At 41.9% G+C, this 23,496-nt stretch overlaps 2 protein-coding genes across 4 annotated transcripts in view; one reads left to right on the top strand and one right to left on the bottom strand.

Annotated features, from left to right (window-relative positions):
- Nucleotides 1-23,496, bottom strand: part of LOC126260869 (phospholipase ABHD3) — a 548,197-nt gene that overhangs the window by 425,087 nt on the left and 99,614 nt on the right. The window lies entirely within an intron of this gene.
- The window catches only part of LOC126260837 (glutaminase liver isoform, mitochondrial), a 123,198-nt gene that overhangs the window by 87,888 nt on the left and 11,814 nt on the right, over nucleotides 1-23,496 (top strand). For all 3 annotated transcript variants that reach the window (XM_049958247.1, XM_049958239.1, XM_049958257.1), the window contains 2 exons: nucleotides 693-847; nucleotides 19,015-19,155. In XM_049958247.1, coding sequence (XP_049814204.1) covers nucleotides 693-847; nucleotides 19,015-19,155 — 296 coding nt within the window. The remainder of the gene's footprint in view (nucleotides 1-692; nucleotides 848-19,014; nucleotides 19,156-23,496) is intronic.

Here is a 23,496-nt window from a genome sequence, read left to right as displayed (position 1 = left end):
CTGCTTACATATAACTTGTGATTCCCACACTAGAATATTGCTCAAGTGTGTGGAACCCATACCAGATAGGACCAACAGGGGATATTGAACATAAACAGAGAAGGGCAGCACAAAGGGTCACAGGTTTGTTAAATCAATGTGAGACTGTCACAGAGATACTGAAGGAACTGAAAGACTCTTGAAGAAGATGGATGTAAACTATCCCAAGAAAGTCTATTAACAAAGTTTCAAGAACCAGCTTTAAATGATGACTCTGGGAATACCCTGTATGTATCACTCACATAGGGACCATGAAGATAAGATTAGAATAATTGCTGATTCAAACAATTGTTCTTCCCACACTCCATATGTGAGTGGGACACTAATAACTGGTACAATGGATGTACCCTTTGCCATGCACCTCACAGTGGTTTGCAAAGTATAGATATAGATGTAGTCTCTAATAGCACATTACTAAGCTTCAGTATAACATGAAGAGATATTTTTATACTCATGAAATTTTTAGTTTGTTTTATATCCAATAGTTGCTACACAGAAATTGTGGTGTTTGCTATATTTTAACACTAATCTGTTTTTGACTCTGCACATTTGGTTGTCATACAAAGAATATCAAATTATTTCTCATATTTATATTCAGTCACTTCAGTTGAGCTTGTTACTTAATTTCAAATACCGATATTTGAATTTTACAGCTGCTTGTGGAAGAATTTAATTTCCATCGATATGACAACTTAAAACACGCAACAAACAAGAAAGATCCACGAAGGCACAAGTATGAAACAAAAGGCCTGAGCATTGTCAACCTTTTGTTCTCTGCAGCCAGTGGCGATGTAACTGCCATGAGAAGGTTAGTTATTGTTGTATTACAATAATGGAAAATTCTGCATGGGAAAATATATAAAATAAGGGAAAAGCAACCACTTACCAATAGAGGGCTATGCATGGCACACAGAAATACGTAATACAAAACACTTAACACTAGCTTTCAAGCCCTTGCTCTTGCTTTTGCTCACACAAACACAGGTGTGTACAATTGGGTGTGTGTGTGTTTTTGAGTATGTATCATGCACTCTTACTAAATAAGAACAAGAGCTCAAAAGCTAGTGTTAACTTTTTCTATTAAATTTTTCTATGCATTTCAGTCTGCTATAGGTAATTGGTTGCCTTTCCCTTTTTAGTATTTTTTTCATGTTTTAAGAAGCACCAAATAAAAAATAGTAAAACTTATTAAAAGGACATGTTCTGGAATACTGGTAAGAATGTTGTTTATCTGCAGTGTGTAATAGATTAAACAAAGCATGCTAAACAAAACAGTTGTCAGATTTTAACTTTTTTCTCATATATTTTTTCTGTAATAATTGTAACCATACCCTCAAATAAGTGAACTGTAAAATATCAAACATTAAGTTGTTTGTACATTCCACTCACATTAAAACTTCCGTGACAGTGTAACAGCACATGACAGAGGAAAGGATCTTGCTAACAACAAGATCGCTAGAGATACAACACAACCTTAGGTAGGACAAGGATGGAGAAAGAAGAAGGAGATGGCAGCTAAAATGAAAACTAAATCCTAGGATGTGCAAGCCGCTGGACCAGAGGCACAGACATGCCATACCTTGCATCTGTAGACACATAAGATGCAACAGTTAACAAATGCCATACATTTTTATTATGCGGTTATCAAAAGTCTATAAATAGTCAATAAAATTTTTCTGGGTTTGTGACCGCATTTTCAATATTTAAAACTACTGACGTTTTGGTCACTGTTGCAAGTGACCTTCTTCAGGATGTTTTTGGTTACTGCTGAGTGAGAAAACAAACAGTAAACAAAAACACACTGAAGAAGATCACTTGCAACAGTGACCAAAATGTCGGTAGTTTTACATATTGATAATGTGCTCACAAACAAAGAAAAATTTTATTGATTGTCACAATGGCCGTGGAAGCCTACATTTATAGTCAATAAATACTTTTTTAAGTTCATGGTGCAGAGGCTGTCCAGAAATACATCTTTATGTCACAGTTCATTTTAATCTCAGATCATGATCACAATGCTGACACTGTCTATTTTGGGAGGGTCTCAAAATAAGGATATACTTTCAGACAGCTTCTGTACAAAGAATTTTATAAAAATCACAAATAGGAATGGTTCCTTTCAATGCAAATCTCTTCCGTCTTTACATCTACATGCTAAAATGCATTATAAGATGTAGATGGTACTTTTTATCCCACATTAAGCATTCTTTTAGTTCTGTTCAAGAACGAAAGTAAAAGTAATGACTGCATTTATAGCCTTTACAAATTGTACAGACATAGTATGTAGGGCCTTGAAGAGTTTCCAAAATTCTACCATAAAAATGTTTCTGGAAACATTGTAACACATTTTCTGATGAAAATTTAGCTTTTAAAACTTTTGTAATTTAAAACTTTTTAAAAATTCTGTTTCATCCTCCAATCTTCAATGAGTTAACCTTTGGCTCTCCATGAGCCACCTTGGACTCTCACTGGCAGCCTTAATTTAGCTCAGATTCGTGTACAACATCTCTTTTGTCTTAAAATCAAGCTGAACTTCACATTAACTTACCAGAGCAGCTCAGATATTTATTTGCTATAAATTTACATTATCTCCTTTTCAGTCTTGTTGCATTTTTCTTTATTTTGAATGCAGGCTATAAAACAGCCACCTACACACTTCTGTACATTATAAGTCCACTATCAGATACTTATCAGACTGATGTCACATCTTCTATGTTAAACTTTATCTGCCTAATGACTGCAGAATTGGAAAGAAATGGATTTGTTCTACAGCATTCTTTTTCATTAAATACACCAACAATTTTGTAAGTACTTTTGAAGCTGAAACTATCCAGGTGATCTAGTGTTCAGAAGCAATTGCAGTGGCCATCATGGTATGCACAAGTTAAATTATCCCACATTAAAAATGATAAAAAATGTTCCCATATCACACAATACCACAATGAGCTTTTTTAAGTAACCAGACATGATTCCCCCTTGTGTGCCAGTCTCTTCTTCTTGGAGTACCTCTTGCACTCAAAATGATTAATTATTTATTGTCACATCTAGAGGCTTCAAGGGATAATTAATTTTGTAACTGAGAATAGTGCTAGTAAAAATTGTAGTGAGTGACCAAAGACTGACTACATTAAATGGCTGAAGGTTTCAGCAACTATGTGTAGATGAGGATATTTGAACAGAAATGACCAGTATGAAGAGCTGCATCAAATGGCTCTTCAGACTGAAGACCTCAACGAGATATCCTAGTCTCTGTCTTCTCCTACAATTTTTGCCCTCAGTTGCTCCTCACTAGTACAATAGAAGTTATTCTACTATGTATTAACACATGACTTGTCGTCCCATCCATTGTTCTTGTTAGTAGTTTCCATGTATTTCTTTCTTCAATAGTTGTGTGAAGAAACTTCTCATTATTATTTTATGAGTCCCCTTCAGTTTTCAGCATCCTGTTGTGACATCACATTTCATGTGCTTTGGTCCTCATCTTTTCCAGTGTTCTCACAATCTGTGATTTACTTCCTTTCAAGTTGTGCTGTCGATGTAATCTCAGAAAAATTATTTCTCAACTTAAGATCTATATTTGATACAGGTACTTGTAAAATTATTTTGATGTGGAATGCTCTCTTGGACACTGCTAGGATGCTTCTTTTGTCCTCTTTGCTGTGTCTGTTGTGCAATGATGGAGTGAAACTGTTAATTAGCTCCCATATATGGGCTACTTAATTTATACCATAAAAGGAAAACAATGCTACCTAATGCATCTGATACCTTTAACTGGACCTCCTTACGCTATAGTTCTTAACCCTGTAACAATATTCATTGCAAAACCAACTGTACACACCAAATCAAGTCTTTGTTGTTATGTCACCTTCATCATACAATCACACATTGTGACATAGGTGACTTGTCAATTGTAAGATTATAAACAGACCAACAAATGTAATGTTAAGTTACAATATGTACTTGATTATGTAGACTAATTGTTGTCGTAAGTCATCTGTGTGATAAAAAATCTGAATAATTGAATGTGAGAGGAAGCAATTTTTGTACATTAACTCTAGAAAGAAGAAAGATAGGTTGCTACTCACCATAAAGGTGACACATTAAGTTATAGACAAGCACAAAGAAAAGACTCTTACATATTTAGTTCTTTGCCAAAGCCTGCTTCAGAAAAGGAAACACACACACATTCATTTACACAAGCAAACATACCTCATGCACACTTGACAGCCATCTCCAGTAGCTCAGAATGCATTCTCATCCAAGCTGCTGGAGGTAGCAGCCATGTGTACATGAGGTGTGCTTGCTTGTGTGAATGAATGTGTGTAGTGCATATGTTTCCTTTCCTGAAGACAGCTTTGGGCAAAAGCTAAATGTGTAATAGAGTTTTTGTTGTGCCAATTTGCAACTCAACGTTTCATCTTTACAGTGGGTAGCAACCTTTCTTTTTCCATGTATTGTTGATATTCCAACCTGCAACTTCCATTGTTTGTTTAACTCTAGAAAGATAACTTATATCGCATCTGCATGGTTATTTTTGTAGGTTTGTTGTCATATGGTTATCTTTCTAGGATTAATACAAAGTGTTAAATGTTTATTAAACTAAACTCAACAAAAATCAATGTTTATTAAGAGTTTTCCATACATGCATAGATATTTTCTTAAAATTATTAACATACTACAATGTTAATTATGAAATACCTAACAAAAGTCATATAGGACACTCACTATAGTTTAATTTTGTTTAAATGTTTGGTAGGTGTCATTTGATGTAAACAATGTTTTATCTTCATTGCCGGTGCATCATGAATTTGTTATAATTGTAGTAAATTCATTGTACACACTGGTTGTTTTTCAAACCATTTGAAAGCTGCTTCCAGGGCTCGAAACGCTTCTGCATGAAATGTTCCTGCATCATTTTTTGTTTCTATATTTTCTTCTGTTTCGTCTTCTTCCATATGATATGCTTTCAACAATTTCTTCATCCAGCACAATCTGAAAACCTTGATCATTATTGTCACAAGTGAGCCAATCTTCCATATCATCGGTATCACATTCCTGGCGCATTTGTAAATTTATCATTAGTTTACTTATATCCTCCAAAATTTAATAATCCATATCAGTTATTGAATTTTTGCAGGCTTGTTTCAGTATTCTTTTCAAAGTCTTCATCTCAATCAAATCCATGCATCTACAACAATGTACAGTGCTCCTTTAAATTCTTTTGCTGGAGAAATGGTGAAACGACTTCTACATTATCTTCCTCAACAGTTAACAATCTACATAACAGTTGTTTTATGTAAAGTCATTTTAATATTTCAGTAACATTTTGAGCCATTGGATATAGCAAAGATGTCACATTAGGAAGCAAAAATTTTGCTGTAAACATTCCATTTACTCTCTAATATAAGGGGCGTTCAAAAGAAATGAGACAGAGTCTGGAATGCGCAAACCAGTGACAGGAGGGTAATATCATAGCATGTGTAACAAGGTGTGGTTCCAACCAGAGCGTGGAAGTTCACAGCTAGATGGCACGCGTGCATGTCAAAAAACTATACAGAGCTAGCAGCAGCATGGATCAATCGTCCAACGCTGCCAGTCGCATTCAAAACAGTGACATGGAGGCATCAAAAGAAGAGCAAAGAGGTGTTGTTTGTTTTCTGACAGCAGAAGGAGTAGGAGAAACGGACATTCATCGACGAATGTGATAAGTGTACGGTGAACAATGCATGTCTCTTGCAAGGTTCAAGGCATGGCACAAGTGCTTCAGGGAAGAATGGGTGTCGTTAGCTGAAGAAGCATGGTCTGGAGCACCACACTAAATTACAAATGACATCGTCCAGCTGGTGGATGCACTCGTAACCCAGGACAGCTGAGTGATAGTGAAAGCCATGGTCAGATTCAGCATCGGAAGTGTTCACAACATCACGAAGGAACAACTGCACAAGCGCAAAGTGTGTGCCCAGTGGGTGGCCGACAGTCTTCAACACACCAGGATGCATGTCGAATGGCCCACTGTCTTGCTCATCTGCAGCGCTATGCTTGGGAAGGGAATGCGTTCCTGGCATGAGTGGTTGTTGGTGATGAGTCAAGGTATCATCACTTTGAACCAGAATCAAAACAACAAAGTCTCCAGTGGAAGCATCTAGGGTCACCACCACCAAAAAAATCCAAGACCATCCACACGAGTGGAGGAAACGTTAAGCTGATGTTCTTCTTTGACCAAGATGGCCCCCTTCTGATTCACTTCCTGCAGCATGGGACAGCAGTGAATGCTCAGTGCTATTCACAAACCTTAACCTCCTTTCGCCGAGTGATCAAACCAAAACGACCAGACAATCTCACCCATGGGGTCATTCTGCTCCACGACAATGCAAAGCCTCATACGGCCAACACAGTTGGGGCTCTCCTGCAGAAATTCAAATGGGAGGTTCTCAGCCACCCTCCCTACAGTCCAGATCCCTCTCCCTGTGATTGTGCCATTTTTGGTCCCCTTAAGAAGGCTGTGAGGGACAAACTGTAGTAACACTAGTAACATGATTCACATTTCCGTCGCACTTCACCTAGTGTAGACCGGGAACTGTCTGCTAGGCATGTCCGATGTGAACTGGCTGGGCATGGCCCATACTGCCTGAGTTGTTTTTGTTCCACCGGCAGACGACGCGGCCAAATTCTCGCGTGCCCTCTGGTGGGCGGGACTTTAATTGTGGCAACTACTGTCCATGATGCACCATGCTGATGTGCGCCTCCTGCGATCTTTCTGGTGGCTACTGCACTCCTCCTCCTTCGGGGGGTGAAGCCACTGTGATCCACTGCATCGGAAGGTGGAGCGTCATGCAGTAGCGATGACCTCCACGTCCATTGGAAGGCTGGAGTCAGGGGGATCTGACAACCCTCGTGCCGGAACCTTCGAATACGGTTGGAAGTGACCCACACGAAGAGGCCCCTGTCGTCCCACCACCAGAGCCCGGGACAGAACAGACGACAAGCCGTCGAATGCCGGATCCCGGTCCACCTCGGGAGGGGCAAGACCCAGTGGTGGGGACGATGGGGAAGGGACGACCACAGGTGAACCAGCCTCCTGAGAAACCGGGCCTGCGAGGGGGCCGGCTCTCGCTGGGGCATCTCTAACGATAGCGATGCCGGTGCTGGAGCTACTGGAGGCTGCCAAGGCTGAGAACCATCGCAGTGTGGTGGAGTAACAGATGGGAGGGGCGGTAGCATTCCCTGAGAAAACAACGTAGGTGCCGGCAATGGGGAAGCCGGCGCCCAAGGGTAGGAGGGCAGGTGCCCGAACGTGAACATAGCTGATTTTGGTGATGACGTACCTCCCGGTCCCCCGCCTGCAAAGTATAGAGCCGGCGGCCATTGCGGCGCAGGACCACTGCCAGTATCCAATGTGGATTGTGACCAAACCCATGTGCCCAGACTGACATACGCGGTGGAAAGCCAGGTACCCCGTTTTGCAAAGACTGGCATGGACCAGGCCGGAGGAGGTGCAGCAGAGTCCTAGATTGGCGCCCGTGGAGGAGCTCTGCGGGGCTGCATTCTCCCATTGGTGTGGTCCGGTACACTGTCAGGAAAAACGTCAATGCCTCCTCCACAGGAAATTCGTGCACATACTTTTTCATCTGCGTCTTAAATGTGCGCACCATGCGCTCGGCTTCCCCATTCGATTGTGGATGAAAGGGGGGAGAGTAAACATGCCAAATACCGAAGCGCCTACAAAAATCCTGGAAGGTCTGCGAAAGAAACTGAGGTGCATTGTCTGATACCAGGGTGACTGGCAGGCCTTCTACAGAAAAGATTTTTGCTAGTGCCTGGATTGCAACTTCTGAAATGGTTGAGGAGCAGGAACCACATATGGGAATCGGGAATAAGCATCAATGCCTGGGTTGCAGGCGGCCATGAAGAGAACGCTGACCTGGGAGACGCCTGTTGGCTCACACACTGGGAACAGGCGGCCACCAAGTGCTCAATTTCTCTGTCAATACCGGGACAGTACACATGTCTGCGAGCCAAGGTTTTAGTATGGGAAACACCCCAGTGCCCTTCATGTAATAACGTGAGGACCTCCCTTCGCAAAGTGGCAGGAACAACCACACGAGGAGCTGTATCATCGGTGGCCAGAAGGAGAACTCCTTCCAAGACTGAGAGGCGGTCTCGTAGAACAAAATAATTACAAACAGGGTCCGAGGCCCAACCTGGAGGTCGGGACGACCACCCGTGCTGAACGAGGCAAACTACTTGCCAGAGAACCGGGTCAGCTGCCGTTTCCCTGGTGACTCTAGAACTAGTGATCGGGAAGCCATCAACCGCTTGGTGGGATGCCACATCCAAATGAAAACACATAATCTCCTCCCGATCGAACTTAGGATCCGGGCCCACCGGAAGACGGGAAAGAGTGTCGGCATTGGCATGCTGTCCGGTAGGGCGAAAATGAATGTCATAATGGTACTTAGAGAGGAACAAGGCCCAGCGCTGCAGTCTGTGGGCCGCCCTATCCGGAATCTGAGAGGCGGGGCCAAATAACGATATTAATGGCTTATGGTCAGTGATTAACTGAAACTTCATGCCATACAAGAAAGAGTGAAACTTGGTAACAGCATAGACAATGGCCAAAGCCTCTTTTTTGACCTGGGAGTAATGGGCCTGCGCGGGACTAAGAGTTTTAGACACAAGCGCCAGTGGCTGCACCTGTCAAAATGACACTTGCGTCTAAGACCATGCAGTGCAGCGGCCCACGCCCAGTGCGACTGATGGGGCTGTTTCTTGCATTGATAGAACTTGACCCTAGCCACCACAACATGCATGCGGCAGCGATAATATGAAGACAGCAATAAACACAATGCGTCAAAAGACAAGGATGAGGGTTCCTGCAACAGCGCTAGCTGCCGCAAAACTTGATACAGCGAGGGAGATATCCAAGACAAGAAAAGAGCATGACATACCTCTGCATCGGCAACATGAAACGCCTGGAAATGCAATGTTCATATGCGTCCCAATCCTCCACCGTCTCGTCATATGGGGGAAAGGGAGGAGGGAATGGAGCTGGAGCACACTGCGTGGAGAGCAACGCTGGAAGCACTTGTTTCATGGTTGCTATGAGCTCCGTCTGCTGCTCAACCAAAACCCACACTAAATCCTTCATGCCGTGGATAAGCTGCAAAACCGGAACAATGACGCAACACACGAAAGAATGACCCTACTCATTGCCAGTTGTGTAGTAACACGATTCACGATTCCATTGCACTTCACCTGGTGTAGACCGGGAACTGTCTGCTAGGCATTCCCGATGTGAACTGGCTGGGCACGGCCCATGCTGCCTGAGTTATTGTTGTTCCACTGGCAGACAACGTGGCCGAATTCTCGTATACCCTCTGGTGGGTGGGACTTTACTTGCGGCAACTACTGTCCATGATGCACCATGCTGATGTGCGCCTCCCGCGATCTTTCTGGTGGCTACTGCATAAACGATTCACCTCGGACCACGACATCCAGCTATATGTGCGGAACTGGTTAACATCACAGCCCTGGGAATTTTATGAGACATGCATTCACTGTCTTGTGTCACAGTGGGACAAGTGTCTCAACAGCCAGGGTCAATACTTCTAACATACAGATACTGGTTTCTGTAATTATGCTTCCAGCTTCTTTCTTTTTGAATACCTCTTTTAGTACTGCTGAAGGATGGGTTGACATATTAATCTAGTAAAAGAAGGAAGTTTCCTTGTTTACCTTTTTTTTTAAGTTTTAATTTTTTTTTAATGTTTTTACTTCGGGGATAAAAGTGTTGTCTTGCCAGTCAATGAATATTTCAGTGTTTATCCATGCCCTTTCTTGGTTTTTATAAATGAAGGGAACTCTGTTATTTTTGAAGCACCTGGGGTTTTTGGATTTTTTGATGAGGAGCAAAGACATTTTAAGGGTCCTGGCAGCATTTGCACAAACTAACATTGTTATTTACTCTTTTCTTCTTTTATGTCCTGGAGCTGAACTCTTTCACTGAGATGCTAAAGATTTTTCTGGTAATTATTTTCAATTTAATCTGGTTTCAGCTGCTTTGTAAACAAAGTCCAAGTCAGTCATTTTCGTCCAGTTCCTTTGAAGAACTAGCTTTCAGAGGTTTTGCTGCATTTACAAAGGTTGTGCTGCATTTGTATCAGCTGACATTTTTTTCACTTTGTATTTCCAATTCACAAATTCCATAACGAGATTTAAATCTATACAACCATCCATTACTTGCCACAGATGATACATCACCAGCATTTTTTTTTTATTTGACTGTAATGCCTTCTCACAGAGCTATTGGCTGCCCAGTTGATCATTTTTGTAAAAACCAACAATACAAAGCTTCTTCCAGATATTCATTTTCTTGGTTTCTTCATCAATTTTCAATGTTTATCTAGTCTACACTATCAAGTTTGCGGGTGTATTTCAAAATTGAATCAGTATTCTACCTTAATGTTGCTTATCATAGAAATACCTACACATTGCTTACCAGCTAACTTAAGACCAATTTCTTCATTTATTAATAATCAATAATGTTTACTTTATGTTTAAGAGATAACATCACTTCTTGCACTTGTAGCATAGCAATTGACAACTATGTTATTCAAACAATAATGCAGCGCATATTGTCTAACTCGAACAATAATGAAATATGCAGGGCAGAGATCTTGCTGGATGCAGGTAGGTAGTGCCAGTGCAACATGTCTGTGCACGTGTGGACTGAACTACAAAGATATTGACTATCAGTTCAGAAGTCTTCTATACTGTGACAGCATTTACTTTTGAGGCATTTTTCCTGGTCCACTTCAGTATTTTTTAGATCTGTGTTACTTTTCTGTGTTTACCACTGAGTCAACACCACAGGTGTTTACTCCATCAATGGTGTGGTGAATGACAGACCTAGACAATTGAATGGAATAACATTGCTTTTACCAATAAATCCCAATGAATGTTGATGGTCAGATTAGAGTCTAAGACACCGTGGTGAGAGACTTTTGAACTATTGCCTTATGTGTCACCATACTGGTCCTGCATTGAGTATTATGTTTTAGGGTGGTATGGGATTCCACTCCCACCCCCCTTTATTATGCATTGCTGGTACACAAACCAGCCAGCATTGTACCTCTGAAGTGTTGGAGCCTGTTATCTTCCCATACCTTCAGAGCTTTCCGACAGCCATACTGCAACAGGATAATGATGATGATGATGATGATGATGATGATGATGATGAATGGTTTGTGGGGCACTCAACTGTGTGGTTATCAGTGCCCGTACAAATTCTGAACCTTTGTTTAGCCCAATCTAACCACTTTCATGATGATGATGAAATGATGAGGAAAACACAAACACCCAGTTATCTCGAGGTAGATGAAAATCCCTGACCCCGCTGGGAATCGAACCTGGGACCCCATGCTCGGCAAGCGAGAACGCGACCACTAGACCACGAGCTGCAGACTGCAACAGGATAATGTGTGACCACACGTGACACGCAATTTTCAAAACTTCTTTATCATCCACCAGATTACATTGCTCCCTTGGTCTCACTGTCCTCCTGTTCTATTACCAATCAAAAACATCTGGTCAATGACTAGCATGGGATATGCCATCCACTGCTACATAAGATCTACTTTGGCATAAAGTGGAAGCAGCATGGATAGCTATACCCCACAAGCCTCTTTGATTCAATGCCAAGACATGTAGTAATGGTTATAGCCAGCACTGGTCGCAGCACTCTACACTGATTTCATCGTCTTCCTCAGTTCACATTGGGCTGTATTTTCAATCACCTTCAGTGTGTAATCTTCCAAATCAATTTGGCTGTAATATCTCCAGTCCTTCTTGCTGCTGCATTTTGGATGGCCAGCAGAGTATCTACATAGAGAATGGTACCAGAGTGACTCTGGCATGGCATGGCATGGCATGGCATGGCATGTCATTTATAATACAAAAAGAGTAGTGGCTGTTATATTGTGCTTTGTGATACACCTAGTTGTATATGTTTCCAGTCAGAGGAATTTCTTGCCACTCTTATGTATAAGTACTCTTTGTTTTGTTCCCTAAACACAATGACATCCAGCTTTTTTCTTGAAAACCATAGATTATCAATTTATAGAGAGGTAGGCCACAGTCTAAAGTATCAAAAGTTTTTGTATGCTCAAAAACGATACCAGACACACACATTCTATTATAAAGGCATCTGCTAACTTTGGTGAACAATTCATTGATAACATGAGCTGTGCTGTAGTATTTCCTGAAACCATACTGATTATGTAGAATTGCGTTGTGATATGAATTATAATTTTCTATTGGACACTGAGTAAATGGAATCCACTTGCAAAGGAAATTGTATGACACATTTTAGAATATTTCTTTAATGCATGATACCTGTACCAAATAGGACTAACCAGGGATGTTGAATGTATACAAAAAAGGGCAGCACAAATGGTCACAGGTTTGTTTGACCTACTCAAGATTGTCATGGAAATGCTTACCAATCAAAACTGGCTAAAACTTGAAGGTAGACTCCAACTATCCTGCCGAAGCTTAAGTTTAAAAAATGAGTGTTGACCGGGGAATCTATGACTACATTTACCCCAGACATACAACTTCCATAGGGATTACAAAGACAAGGTTAGACAATTCCAGCATGCACTGAGGCACTTAAGCTGTCATTCTTCCCACACTGCATTAAAAAATGGAAAGCGAAAAAATGCTAATACATATTACAATGGGAGGCACCCTTTACTATGCACTTTTCAGTGGGTGACAGAGTGTGAATGTAGCTGTAAGGCATACCTTCTACTCCAATCAGCTGACTTACAATGCCTAAAGAAGAGTTCAGCACTTGTTACTAGCTTGTGAAAGTCAAGCAGAAACTCAAAGTAGTTTAAACAAAGGAAAAGGCACAGCAGAAAATTAAAAGTGCAGAACACTAGGAAGGATAGAAAATAACAAAATTCTGCTGATTGTGTATGTACAGTATAGTACAAAGCATACATGGTCAAATTAATCATTTGCTTAGCAGACTACAGGGTGCAAAATTTAGCATACGAAGCTGACACCTCTGGCAGCAATGATGCCTCTAACCCAGTTGGGCCTAAAGTTGAACTGAGCTTGGATGACAGATACATGTGCATTTTCTATTTTGCTTCAACTCTTTGCAAGATGTGATCAATTGTAGTGGCTGACAATTTGTGGCATGCCAGTCCTTCAACAACATGTGCACTCTCCTACAACATGGAATCACTGTGACATACGAGGTGGAATCCAAAATTTTCAGGACTGGTGCTGCCATCTGGAAAGTAGTAGTAGTAGATCTGTGCACTGCTAGGTGGCGAGAGCTGCATATCTGACGAGTCAGTGTGCGGAGTGGCATTCAGCTGGGAGGACATGTTGTGTGTCCACAGTGATTTCCGTAATACTCTGTGTTTGGTGTGTGGCGATTTTATGATGGATCCGCGAACAGAACAGTGCATATGTATTAAATTCACTGGTGAAGAGAGCTGGATTTATGGTTATGACCCAGAGACAAAGCAACAATCATCCCAGTGGAAGAGCCCGGGCTCTCCAAGACCCAAAAAAGTGAGACAGGTGAAGAGCAAAGTGAAGAACATGGTCATCATTTCCTTTGATACCAAGGCAATTGTGCACAAAGAATTCATCCCACCCATCCAAGCAGTGAATTCCGCATACTACTGTGACATTTTGCGATGGCTCCATGAAAAAGGGAGGCAACGACAGCCCAAACTTTAGCGTCAATGGAACTGGCTACTGCATCATGTCACGACAACGTGCCCTGTCACACGTCCTCGCTCACCAGGACCTTTTTGGCAAAAAAACAACATGGCGGTTGTACTCCACCCACTGTACTCACCACATTTGGCACCTTGTGACTTCACACTATTTGACTTCACACTATTCCCAAAACTGAAACTCAAGTTGAAAGGCCATTGGTTCAACACTCTACAGAGGATTCAAGAAGCATTGCTGGTGGTGATGAACACCCTAAAAGAACAGGACTTCCAGAAAACATTTGACCAGGGGCAGAAGCGCTGGGACTGGTGTATACGTGTGGATGGGAACTACTTCAAGGGTGATGGTGACCATTACTCCAAAGGTAAGGTTTTCAATACATGGCAGCACCAGTCCCGAAAATTTGGATAGCACCTCATATGCCATCATTGTCTAAAGTTACGGTCTTTGTTATACACAATATTTGCAGACCACAGTAGTTGCAAGTTATAAAGGGTGGTCAGAAACTGCATGAAAAGCTCATAAGGGGTCACAGGGTAGGTTGTGCTGTTAAATAAATGTCAACAAAAAAATTCAATATGCTGCACAATTTCTTGGTTAATTAGCTTTGAAGTTTGCCCATCAGGTTGTTGGACATGCAAATTTAGGCTACCTGCTAGAGATAGTATCACCAAACATGTTTTTCATTTGGTTTCCTAAACCAAACAAGAGAGAGATACAAAAATTGGACATGGGAGAGTAGAAAGGATTGAGCCTGAGTCAAAAGCTAAACAGTCTCGAAAACCGTCATTTATACTTTGAGAAAAACTGACATTAGTTCTACCTGTTAGGCCACTTGAAATTGTGTATCTGATTGGCTAACATCAATGCTAATTAACTCAGAAATGGTCTAATGTATTGAATTTTTTTTCATAACAAATATTTCTCAGCATAACATGTCGTATAACACCCTTATGAGCTTTCCAGACTGTTTCTGACCACCATGTATAAGCAGTGCATGCAAGCAGTCACTGAAATGACTGAACATCAAGTACATGACACAATACCAGTACAAAATAAAAAAAACATCATTGGTTCAAAATACTTAACACAATCACTGCTTGATTAAAAAACCTGATAATCCACCCTCACATGTTGGTCATATATTCACCATGCAATAGTTTTCACAGAAATGTTAAATGTGAACTTAGTAGTATGACTGTCAAAATGATAAATCATCAACATAGTAGAGATAGAAAACAAAATGCCAAAATCAACTTTAAACGCTACTCACACTAGCCTCAGTTTCTCAAAATCTCGCAGAGGTATTGCATGAGTGCTAGCATTTCCCAGAACCTTTTGACATAGATGTTGCTCATTTACTCACTCGACTGGGACTGACTATTTTGGGCATAATCATTTGAAGACTGACTAGGTTAGATTTACCCATTCAGGATGGACTGTAAGTATAAAAAGTAATTTTGTTTATGAAATATCTGGTGATCTAGGAAATCAGAAAAGTTCATGAAATCATTTTATGCATCACTACATTTACAGGTACATGTGTCATTTGAAAACTACAGTAAACTATGCAAAATTATTAATTAATGACTTAATCATTTAGTGAAGCATGTTATCTTGTGCATAAAAACTAGGTCAACTGAGTATAATGGTAAAGGTCTGAATCAAACAAACATGTGTGCAAAATCTGCAATGAAACCTGTAGCTACTCCTGAATTTTAATGTTAATTGTCTGGTAACTTGTGTTATTTTAGGTTTTTCTGGCATAGGAAAAATTTTAATATTTCTTTGATATTCAGTCAGATGGAGTCATCCAGGAGGGATGAAATTTTGGCAGGCTGACTTCTTGACATCTCCAGAAGTTCCTGACGACTGATTGTTCTTTGCTGAGTGCTGCCTTTCTGTACTCTCCCTGCCCCATCTGCCACAGCCTACAGTTGGCCAGTTTTGGGTGTGGACCTGGAGTGGTGGTGGGGGAAGCATGACATCAGAGCTCACTCAGGGTATTTAGTTGCACTGCAGCTGGCGCAAGTCACAGCTCTCTGCCAGCAAGGTGACAATACATGCTTGTTTTCTTCAAGTGCCACAATGGGAGCAGGTTTCCACATAGACCACACCCAAGGCAGTGTCCTAGGCCTTGTTTAATTGAAAGCCTTTGTCTTTATTTATTAGCCTGTCATGTAGTCCATTGTCTGCAACCTGTATCAGAATACAATCCCAGAATGTTGGATTGTTACAACAACTTGATGCCATTGAAATTCGTGGCATTAACATGTTGTAATTCATGGCATTACCATGGGAGATGTAGTGCTCTGCCATAGTGGGCTTTGTCAGCTGTTCATTGTCTGTGTGGTATTTATGCTCAGTGCATCTCTCCTGCACTATATGGATTGTCTGGCCTACATACATTTTCCTGCAGTGGTAAGGATGCAGCAGTTCCTGGAGTCCTAGGTCATCTTTGACTGGTCCCAACAAGGCCTTCATCTTCACTGGTGGGCAGTAAATGCTCTTGATGTAATGTTTCTGGGGCACTCTTCCAATTTTTGCTGATGTGTTCCTGATATAAGGGATAACCACCAATGCAACAGGATTCTCTTCATCCTCAGCAGGCTGTGGTCTTGGCTTCTTCAGTCTTAAGGTGAGTTGTATCTGGTGGTTGCTGTATTCATTTGTATAAAACATGGCCTGCAGGAGCTGCAGTTCGACTGCCAGACTGTCATGGTCCAAGATTTTGCATGCTCTGTGGACTAGTATGCTTACGACATTTTCTCTTTTTAAAGGGGCTTGACAGCTGAAGATGTGGAAGTACAAATCTGCATGTATTGATTTGTATTGATTTACGGTAGACACTGTGTCCTAGAGCACCATCTGGTCTTCACTTGAGAAGCACATCCAGAAATGGAAGTTGGTTGTTTCCTTCTATCTCCATCATGAATTTGATAATCTGGTGCACCAAATTCAGATGTTGCAGGAAATTTTGAAGGCAATGTCATCTGTGTGCACTGAAATACTAATCATTTGCATATCCATGTGTGTAGTACATTTTATGCCAATTTGATGCTTGTTGTAAGCTACTTTCATGGTGTTGCAATTTTAAAGGCCAGCAATTCATATATAAAAGGCATAAAAACTAACTTTATGTCAGGTGCGAGTGCAGCTCTTAGTTAAAGGCTCTGAGATGGAGTTCCCCGAAAGATATATTAAAAAATATTTCTCAGTAATGGGTTACAAAATTCAAACTAGTACAAATCCTCCTGAATATTTCTCATGTGGATTTAAATAATGACAGTCAATGTTTTTGGAACTGTTGATACTGAGTGACACTTTTTGAACACGCAGTAGCTAGTCTTAAGGTTATGCCCTGTGATGCTGGTTGGCACCATGCAGAAAAGGCTTTGGGGGCATGGTTTCTATAGTGCATAGCTCTTATGGGCTTCCTGAGGCCCTGTTCAGCCTACATGTGTCCTACCAGTCTCCACAAGATTTTTACATGCTGCTGCTTACAACAGAGGGAAATCAATAGAGTGGCTGACCTCCGCTATCAGATCCCTGTCTCTGTATATCTCTGTTATGCTTTGAAGAGTCATTAATTAACACTTAATATTAAATTCTTAAGCAGCAACTGTGCAGACGTAATGTTATTACATTTTACATTATGATCATGATGTGCTCCCAATACGTTTAGTCATAATTAAAATTGACAATCATAAAACCAGCTGCTTGGCTTTGTCAGACATAAAATAATACACATATTAGGTGTGGCATATATGACAAGTAATGGATAAACACACAACCCTTGCATACAAGTTTGGTACTGCAAACATAGAAAATACTAAGCATCCAGTGAAGTTAATGTACACTACATTAAAGATCTCTCCAAAATCTGTAATTTTTAACATGAGTTGCTAAGATAAAATGTGGGGTAATGTTACAATGGCAGCTTAATATCCTACCTATAGATCTTATCTTGGAGTTAGCATTTGGTGTTATTTAGTAAGTGATTATCAAAAGGAAGGGTGCTGCAGTCTGTAAACTTCTTAGTCACAATTTGCCACAGTATGGAAACCACGAGCTATGCCCCATCAGTAGCAGCCACGCACAATAATGCTTATTCAAATAAATATGAAATTACAGTTAATGTACAGTCTGTAACAAAAATAAAATGTCATCTGCACATGGGTGAGAAACACTAGTGACTTCACGTACATAAAGAAGGAGAAAGTTAGTTCCGGTGTGTCACAGTAATACACCATCATTTTTAATGATTGAAAGATGTTTCTTCTATGACCATGGCTGATGAATAATACTCTCTGATGGACAATATATATATAAGAAAATCAAGCCTGAAAAATCATAATAAAAGCTGTCATTTTAATTTTGGCTTGATACTTGAAAGGTTTACAAACATCATAATCAGGTCTCCTTAATTACAGAAAGGAGCACTTAATTGTAATATTAGTGGTGGTGGTGGTTAGTGTTTAACGTCCCGTCGACAACGAGGTCATTAGAGACGGAGCGCAAGCTCGGGTTAGGGAAGGATTGAGAAGGAAATCGGCCGTGCCCTTTCAAAGGAACCATCCCGGCATTTGCCTGAAACGATTTAGGGAAATCACGGAAAACCTAAATCAGGATGGCCGGAGACGGGATTGAACCGTCGTCCTCCCGGTAATATTAGTGTGTACTGCTTATCGGCCTGTGTCGTAATGTTATGTGCAAGAGTGTTAATGATTGCAGTAGAAGAAACATGGAGATACTTCCACTATTAACACAGTATTACTTGAACGATGGGTGTTTCAGTGCTGAATACAGTCTTTTTGAATACTTGTATTAGGATGACAGTCATTGTTATAGTGACAGTGTCTAATCTAAAGATGTAGAAGCTCTTAACAAAAGAAAGAAGGAAGTTTTTAGTTGCAGAGAAATTTCTTTGACATGCCATACTTCGATCTGGTATGCATGTCATATATACAACTTGTTGTCTATGATCCAGACTATTGTGAACACAGATTTACGAAACATCACAACATTAAAACTGATAATAACTTGCAGAACATGAAAAACTGATGTGAAATATTTTCAAAGTCATTTAGTGATAAACAATAAAGTTCTTCATATATTTGTTATTTGAAAACTGAACTAACTTTTATCATATATCATAACCAATATTTCTTGTGTGATTTGAAATATTTATCTTACATTTGTTTTCTTTAACAGGCACCGTTTATCTGGCATGGATATGACATTATCAGATTATGATGGCAGAACAGCTCTACATCTTGCATGTGCAGAGGGCCACCTAGATTGTGTGGTTTTCCTGTTGGAGCATTGTAGAGTGCCACATGATCCAAAAGACAGGCAAGTTTGTCCATTATCATTTCCATGGTATCAACTTTTCAATGCATTGCACACATCATGTTTCTAAATTTCCTCTAATGTTACCTACCTATCTTCCTCTAGATCATTGCCTCAATATTTTCTTGCCTCTTCAAATCCAGCAGAGAACTTCTCTGGCCCACCAACCATCCATGCACCTGACTACATGTCCCTATTCACATTTGTTTTCTGTTCATTGTCGTCATAATTACATCTTCCACGCAACTCTGTTTTATGATTTGTTTGTTCATTTTTCTCTTACAGCTAGTCATCTCCAGCATGCATCTTGCTGTTACGTACCAAACAGCCCTCAATTTTAAATAGTTTTTGCATTATTGTATAAAAAGTCAATATTTCACTGTCATCAGTCAAGATTGATACACACTGATTATAAAACTTCCTTTTTAATCACATCAGAAGTTTGGTTTTGAAAACTGTATTTAGTCTGCCAAAACAACTACAGACCGTTTTTGCTCTTCATTTTATTTCTTTCTCTGTCCATCCGGTCGCTGTCTTCAACTAATACAAATACAAAAACTGTTCAACTGGTTCTATGACTTCATTGTTAATTTGAACTTACTTTTAATATGTTTTAATATAGTATTTTAGTCATATTATAAATGATTTTCAGGTCAAATTCCAAACTTGCTTCTTTAACTTCTTTTGTTAGGTTTGAAGGTTATCTGTACTAGAGATAATTAGGACAACTTTATTTATTACTTTATGGGAAATGGGAATATGGCTAACTGTATACAGAACAAACTGTTCCCATAAATGTCTATACATACATATATTTCAGCACAAAGAAAGATACACGTGTACACTGTACAAGATACAAAGGCTGACTGGAACATGAACATGGCGGCTCATCAGAGCAGTTAGAGATCAAAGATTATGCATTACATGGTCTATGTGACCTATCAACACCACACAGGACCACACTCCCCCCCCCTCCCCCCGTCAGTACGGAGTACGGCCTGTGAGGCCTGAGGGGAGGTCGTGTGGGTGTCGGTATCGGAGTGAGTAATGCAAGGTGGCAGACGCACAACTGGAAGCTCCGTCTCTGTCAGAGCGGCATGTGAAGGTGCGGTGACAGGCTGCTGGTCCACATCGTAATCAGACAGCCAGCCAGCGGGGGTGGATTATGCATCGGCCAGCCCAGGAGTAGACGTGTGGGGAGGGGTGCAGCGTGCGAGTGTGCCTGCCCCTAATGCAGATCAAGCTGTCTGAGGAGATGAACGCATGAACTCTTGATGGATCGCACTCTCGGGGGAGAGACAGGCTATGCACTATCTTGACATCCAGTTCCTCGTTGAGTGTCGAGTCTGCAGTGTCTGTACGGAGCACGAGCACACGGTTGTCAAAAGCAACAATCGACACATCGTCGACATGGTTAGATGGTACATTGCAGCGCAAGTTGGAAGTCGGGGAGCAAGTCTCTCCAGTAGATGAAACATCATCAAAACCTGCGCATGGGGTTGACGACGACATGCTTGGGAAACCTGCGAACTGTGGTGACGAATCATCAGAAGGAGAAGACCCTAACATGGGATGAGCTAACTCATTATCGAGCTCGGTAATGGAAAATTCGTCCAAATGGTCCGATTGCGATGGCAGAGGTCACGTCAGAGTCCACGAAAGCAGGCTTGAGCGTGTGTTGCGAAACGATCTGCAGGCGATCTTTAACCATAATGTTGAATGTCATCTCGCCCCTCCAGAGTACTTCAAAGGGACTGAAGTATGGGGATTGCAGGGGTTGTCTAACAGAATCATCCCTGAGCATAACGTGGGAGCATGTGTTGAGTGAGGCTGGCACGTAAGTGTCCGGCGAGGAATGACTGACAGGCGGGTGTAGCCGTGCATGTCTGAAGTGGGTGCATATTCTACTAATAAAGTCTGGGGAGGTGGGGAAATCCTCGGGTGCTTGAGGCAGGATAAGTTCCCCAGGTAGAACCGGGTTCTCACAGAAAACGAATTCGGAGATGGTTCCCAGTAAGTCAGGTTTAAAGGTCGAACAGAGACTGAGTAATACCCAAGGAAGTGCCTCAGACCAGAGGCAGTCATGGCACCTGAGTGCTGTTTTAAGGGTGTGGTGCCATCGTTCCACCAAACCATTACTTTGCGGTTAGTAGGTTGTTGCATGAATTTTTTTAATACCGCAAAGGTAACATAGAATTGTGAAAAGTGCAGACTTGAACTGTCGACCCTGATCAGTGGTGATGGTGGACGGGCAACCAAACCTAGCGATCCATCGATCCATGATGAGACGAAACCCTTGGCCACAGTTCAGGTTCTGCTGTGATGTGGAGAGGATATATCTGTGGCCCTCTGATGGTGGCAGAGGGCCAATAAGGTCTATATGTACATGATAAAAATGTCCTCGCAGAATGTCAAACTTGCCCGGGAGGGGGGGGGGGGGGGGGCTGTGTGGTGTCCGATTTTTTTGATTGGCAGGAAATGCAGCTGTGTGCCCAGGTTTGACAGTCCTGCTTAACATTTTTCCATACAAAACGCTCAATGATGAGGCATGTGGTGGCGCGGACACCAAGGTGGGCGAGGTTTTGCAAGGTATCGAAGGCTTGTCGGCACAACGTGGGAGGGAGCAATGCCCACAGAGTGCCAGTAGAAGAGTTGCACCACACTTCGTCCGAAACGCCAGGGAACTTGGCTTTGGTAAACACAAGCTATGTCCGCGGATCTGTGAGGAGAGCTTGAGATTGCTCGCCAGAGGCCTGGAGAGCAGCGAGGTCGGATAAATCAACGATGCATGAGACAGTACTGATCCGCAAAAAGAAATCAGCAGGGATGTTTTCTGTGCCTTTGATGTAGCGTTCTTCCATAGTAAATTGAGAGACCAGGTCGAAGAGGGGGAAACGCCGAGGGGGTGAGTCCTTGGGAGGGTTGCAGAAGGTGTCCGCCAATGGTTTGTGGTCAGTAAGAATGAAGAAAGAACGGCCCTCGCTGTCAGGGCGAAAGTGTTTGATGGCTTCATAGACTGCCAGAAGTTCTCTTGTCGCCTTTGCGTTGCTGTAATACTGCCCCGACCGCGATGTCACTGGCGTCCGTAGTGATGAACAACTCGGCAGACGGATCGGGCTGGGCGGGTACGACGGCGTTAGTTAACACTATCTTTAGAGCCCTGAAGGCCTTTAGCATAGGTTCAGTCCAAAGGACTGGCTTAAGGCCCAAAGTCTGTTTGCTGAGCAGTGAGACCGTCAGCGGAGCCTACACAGCAGCGGCAGAAGGTAGATGTCGGCAGTAGTAATTTATAGTACCCATGAAACGTCGGAGTTCTTTGTACATAGCCAGGGGTGGCAATGATGTTATAGCCTGCACGCAGGATTTGGGAGGCTGTATTCTGGCTGCAGAGATGGTGTAACCCAAAAATGTCACACAAGACTGGCGCAATTGGAATTTATCTTTGTTGACCTCGACACCGTTGGAGTTCAAGGTCTGGAGGACCTGGGATAAATGATCTTCGTGGCCCTCAGTCGACTTGCTGAAAATGAGGATGTCATCCAGGTATGCAAAGCAGAACTCGAACTGTCATAAGATCAAGTCAATGAAATGTTGCCACATTTGTGCCGCATTCTTTAAGCTGAATGGCATGAAGTTGTATTGGAACAAACCAAGTGGCATGATGATAGCAGTCTTTGGAATGTCTTCTGTCGCTACAGGAATCTGGTGATAGGCATGTTTACAGTCAATCACACTGAATATTGTGGCGCCCAATAACGTATGGGTGAAATTGTTTATGTTCGGCACTGGGTAATTGTCGATGACAGTATGAGCATTTAAGCATCTGTAATCATCACACATTTGAAAAGTCCATCATGTTTGGTGACGAGGTGAGTCGGTGAAGACCAATTGCTGTCTGATGGTGTAGAATGCCGGCCTCCAGAAGTTCGTTAATTTGCTGCCGAGCCACACGCAACTTAATGGGGTTGAGGCGTCTAACCTTGTGCCTAATAGGAGGGTTGGCAGTGGTAATTATCTTGTGTGTCATTCTGTCAGTGATGGAAGAGACTGAGAACTGCACATGATGCTGACGTGAAGTTTTGGGATGAGTGGGGTGCAATGCGGCATAGCCATTAGCGCGAGTGGGAAAAGGCAGCACGAAAGTCACATGCCTATTACATGAGCGCAGCATGCGCTTGTTTGGAGAGGTCAGCAGCACGTGCAGCATAGAGCGGATTAGGGTGTGCAGCGACTGTCTGTTATTAGCTTTGCCTTGAGTAACCAGCGTGGGTGAGAGAGGTGTTGGCATTGTGCGGGGAATGGCAATGGCCGCCGAATCATGTGGCTGGTGGACAAGAGAGGGGG

This window comes from Schistocerca nitens, chromosome 1 (assembly GCF_023898315.1).
Source record: "Schistocerca nitens isolate TAMUIC-IGC-003100 chromosome 1, iqSchNite1.1, whole genome shotgun sequence".
NCBI lineage: Eukaryota > Metazoa > Arthropoda > Insecta > Orthoptera > Acrididae > Schistocerca > Schistocerca nitens.
This window is presented reverse-complemented; position numbering and strand designations above follow the sequence as displayed.